This window comes from Mesitornis unicolor, unplaced genomic scaffold, assembly GCF_000695765.1.
Source record: "Mesitornis unicolor isolate BGI_N332 unplaced genomic scaffold, ASM69576v1 scaffold21075, whole genome shotgun sequence".
NCBI lineage: Eukaryota > Metazoa > Chordata > Aves > Mesitornithiformes > Mesitornithidae > Mesitornis > Mesitornis unicolor.
Genome location: NW_010186431.1, coordinates 41917 through 46728, shown reverse-complemented (window position 1 = coordinate 46728; position 4812 = coordinate 41917). Strand labels below are relative to the sequence as shown.

Genomic DNA, 4812 nt, shown 5'->3' with positions numbered 1-4812 from the left:
GCAGGAATCGACTTCTGCAAGCAAATATTATTTCAGAAAACAACTTTGTGAAAGAAAAGTAGTTTTTCTAACTCTGGGGAACCAGATACACACACATATTCATTTCATACCAACTTACCTAGCCACATCAAATGATTGTGCCTTTTGCAGTTTTGCGTTTAGCTGCGATCCTGGACCAGATCTACTAAAGGAAGAACTCTTTGGCAATGTGGCTGTAAATAAGAAAAAACATGTATTTGTTAGTATTAGCATTTTAAACCGTAGAATTTCAATGACATTCACTTAACTCCTAACATCAAATGCAAGCATTATGGTTCTTTCGGTGGTATTTATTTTAAAAATACTAAGTTAACAGTGTCTAACAAAATAGCTGAAAACATACGGGTACTTCTCTCCTGTCTGTACTTCTGCAGTTTTATGCAAACACTGTTGGTATCAAATTATATTGTGTCTAATGTTAGAAAACTTATGTACGCCAGTATTTTAAAGTAATCCTAACAAACAGCAGCCCTTCAATAGTTAAAAATAGATAGGAGAGGACCAATTTCTAAGCAACAGTTTATTGGCAAGCTAGATTTTTAACACTGCTGTTATAACAGGATTAATATTTTGTTCAACATGACTGACTGTTACAGTACGGCACGTCCATGTTTCTTCTTTTAACAAGTTTGCCTACTAATTACATTGGGCTAAATCAAAGTACATTCCTTACTCAAAGTCATTCTTTAAAGTAAGTTAGAATGGCTAATTCCATGGCTACTGTTCTCTGGATCCAAAGGAAATGGCAAAATAATTTGTTAATAGCAAGAGAGTAAACAGAGTCTCAGTACATAGCATACCAGGATGAGCAAAAGCAGGCAGAGGCTGTATAACAGCAGGAGCTCCATTAGCCAGGGGAGGTACTGCTGCTGCAGGAACAGAAGATACTAATGGTGGAGACATTCCTACTACTGGAATAGATGCCATTGGCACTGGGGCAACAGTTGTAAGAGATGGCATGCTGGCAATGCCCCCAATACCTATAGGCAAGAAAAGGAGATATTTTTTCCTAATTTAGAGACTCCTAATACGATACAACAATTTAACTGCAGCCTGCAACCCAGCAGTAAAGGCAGAATTAAAAAGCAAATTGAAATGGAAACTTCCACACACCCCTTGAAAGAACTCTTACAGTCCACTGCACCATTAGCATGGCAGGGGAACATAAAACAGTACAGAGGGAACAACATACCACTTCATAATGTATGCATATAAGATCACACTGGATGCAACACTGACCAAAAAAGCCTATTAGCATTCGCTGAAGAAAAGAATTGTTTGCCTTGAACTAAATGAAGAGCAGCACTGTCAACTTCGAGTGAATAATGAACCCAAAGCCTACATTTAGCCACAACTGAAAAGAACAAGCTTCAGGATAACTGCTTGCAGCCCATTGTCAGGATGAAACAGTGCAAAGCTAATAGGGTAAAGCACAGTAATGAGGTATTTTAGGTGTAAGCACAGTTGCATGGATAACAGGGAGGTTAAGGAGGTCCAGTCATGCACCAATGGGAAGAATGAGGCTGTGTACAAACAGCTGAGATCAAGGCTACAGTGAAAGAGAAAAACGAAAATCACAGACTTTTCTAATTTTACTGGGGCTTTGACTTTATTATGCCTTTTCTCATTTAAATCAGTATTTGTTCTCTTTGATTTCACTGATTTCTTACAGTCAAAAACAAAACTGTGTAAAACTTGTGACTGAACTAGTGCACGTGCACTAGTCTCTTTTCTTAAGGAAGCAGTGTTTCTCAGGCACCAATCAATGACTAAAACAGAAAAAAAAACCTCTCACTGGGAAGAATACAGCAAAGAATCAAGGTGTCAAACATGAGGTTCAGCTTCATTTTGTTATTTTCCTCTCACTGTCCCATTTTCCCTACTCTTTTCCTTGAAATGATGGCGATCTTGGCAGTACTAAACACTGCCAGCTGTTCTAGCCAATACCAGTGCAGCATTGTCCATAACATAAATACAGAGGAGTGCATTACTACCACGATCTGTAAAAAGTCAAGAAAAACACAGCTAATCGTGCCAAAGCTGGAGATCCCTTAATGAAGAATAGAGATAAACAACAATAGTTTAAATAAAATCTCCATCACTTAGGAATGCACTAGCCCTGCTACCTGATCCATCTTTTTTCTCCCTGCAAACACTTCTGTTTGGACCATATGGGGAGCAGTGTATGACGTGAAGCAAACAGGACCTCAACTTATGTTATTCAGTACGGTTGAGTGCTAAAAGGTAATTGAAATTTTTCTTGGAGTGTGTGCACACCTGTCGTAGCATTTGTTTTTAAGTCCACGGAATTTTAGAAGTACTTTTTCCTAAAAGTTTCTTTTAGAAACTGCAAAACAAATTCAACTTAGGTTGCTATAATACAAGCTAACAAGGAGGAAAACAGAGAGCTTACCAAATCCTGGGGCACTAGGCAGAGCAATAGGCGGCTGCTTCATGACAGGAGGCAGTGCAGATGGGAGCTGATAACCTTGTAGTTTTAATTTTATAAGTTTCATAGCTATTGAAAACTCCAACTGATCCATCCTCCCATCATTGTTCATGTCAGCTAGAGCCCTACAAAATACATGGTTTTCACAGTTAGATTTTTCAATTATGAACTTCAGGAACTGACCTAGAAGCATGCACATACAGACATGGATATTCAAGACTAAATAATTTTCACTGAAAATAATTACGCCAGGCTAAAAATGGTCACGAAACAAGACACTGTTTAAACTGAGAGCTTCTTGATTTCTTTCTTGGAGTGATTTACAAATATTTTTAAAGTCACTTTTCAACTCTTAGAGGAATTACAGTAAAGCATCTCGAGAAGAAGGATTAATGTAGTTCCACAAAAACTCTGCAAAATTATACAAATAAAACTACATGGTACTACAATCAGCATCACAGGGAATCAAGTGACTTAGTCTGCAAATCTGTACTTTAGCTACACTTAAAATAAAATGCTCTTTAAATCTGTGCAATTTACTGAACACCATTGCAAGTGTACAAATGTGTTTTCAGTTAAACAACAGCCCTCAAGATAAAACATTGCGCCTAGACCTTAAACAAGCTTTCGTGTAAAGCAGTCTGACTCAAACAATCTTCTTTTTGTTTCTTCATTTGATGGTTAAGAAAACCGTGCTCAGCAGGGAATAGGGTTGGGAGGTTGGGGGAGAGAAGCAGGAAGAACAACGCTAGCTCTTGCAATTGTAAACCAAAAAACAGAATAAATGCATATCAATGTCAGTTGTAAACTTAGTTTTAAACATTATGCTTATTTCTTTTTTCCAACCTGGCCTTGAACACTTCCAGGAAGGGGGCATCCACAACATCCCTGGGCAACCTGTGACAGTGTCTCAATTCTCTGAGAGTAAAGAATTTCTTCTAGTATCAAATCTAAATCTACCCTCTTAAAGTTTGAAACCATTACCCTTATCCTATCACTACACGCCTTCGTAAAAAGTGCCTCTCCAGCTTTCTGGTAGGTCCTCTTCAGTTACTGGAAGGCTGCTATAATGTCTCCCTGGAGCCTTTTCATCTCCATGCTGAACAACCCCAACTCTCTGTCTGGCCTCATCGGAGAGGTGCTCCAGCCCCCTATCTTCATGGCCCTCCTCTGGACTCACTCCAACAGGTTTGTGTCCTTCTTATGTCAGGGGCTGAACACACTACTCCAGATGGGGTCTCAGAAGGGCAGAGCAGAGAGGCAGAATCACCTTCCTTGACCTGCTGGTCATGCTTCTTTTGATGCAGCCAAAGATACAGTTGGCTTTCTGGGCCGCAAGCACACACTGTTGGCTCGTGTTGAGCTTTGTTATCCAATACATCCAGGTCTCTAGTCTCAAGTTTCTACTCCCAAGTGTCTCCTCAGGGCTGCTCTCAATCCATTCTCCGCCCAGCCTCTATCTGTGCTTGGGATTGCTCCCGATCCTTGCAGGACCTTGCACTTGGCCTTGTTGAACTTCATGCGGTTCGCACAGGCCCAACTCTCAGGCTTGTCAAAGTCCCTCTGGATGACATCCCCTCCCTCCAGTGTGTTGACTGCACCACACAGCTTGGTGCTGTTGACAAACGTGCTAAGGGTGCACTCAATCCCACTGTCCATGTCCATCGTATCTTTCTATTCAGTGCAGTGTACATGCCACAAACCACTATACAGTGGTTAGTGCTATACAGTGGTTTGTGCAGTATACCTGCAAACGGACCACATGCATGAGTACGCAGTGCATTTCCTCCTATACATTGAAATGGGTATAAACCTCAAAAAGATACGTTTGCACCTCTCTAAAATTTTCTCTACATCAGAAATGCCTATATCAAGTTAAAATTCCTGTGAAAAGCCCAAATTCATTTTGAAGGAATTCATAGTTTAACTATGACAATTAAGAATATCTAGTCTGTCTATTTTCCAACAATAGCACAGAAGTGTCTCACAACATGCCGCAGAATTCTTGCTGCTCAAAATCATCACTCAGGCTTATGAGGAACAGTATCACTCAGTACATTTTCCTTTTCTTCTTCATACACCTTTTACAACAAAACCAGTTCATATAATGTCCATTAGTTACCACCTACAAACAGAGATGTGAGATTTCTAAGAGTCTCGCTTGGGAGAAATACATGCCACAAGTCTTACGAACCCAAAGAATTCAAGAGGCAAAAGATATTTGGAGTGTTAGAATGTCAGAAATTCAATGGCTAAATGTATTTTCTGAAGTGCTCCCAATAGTGGGGTTTGCACTAGAAAGTAAACCAACATACAGTGAATGA

The 4812-nt window shown here is 39.9% G+C and overlaps 1 protein-coding gene across 1 annotated transcript in view; it reads right to left on the bottom strand.

Annotated features, from left to right (window-relative positions):
* Positions 1-4812, bottom strand: part of LOC104541174 (intersectin-1-like) — a gene marked incomplete at its 3' end in the record, with an annotated part of 28125 nt that overhangs the window by 11696 nt on the left and 11617 nt on the right. The window contains exons 4-5 of the mRNA XM_010185156.1: positions 2453-2613; positions 119-212 (exon numbers count right to left, since the gene is read on the bottom strand). Of these exons, the coding sequence (XP_010183458.1) occupies positions 119-212; positions 2453-2613 (255 nt within the window). The remainder of the gene's footprint in view (positions 1-118; positions 213-2452; positions 2614-4812) is intronic.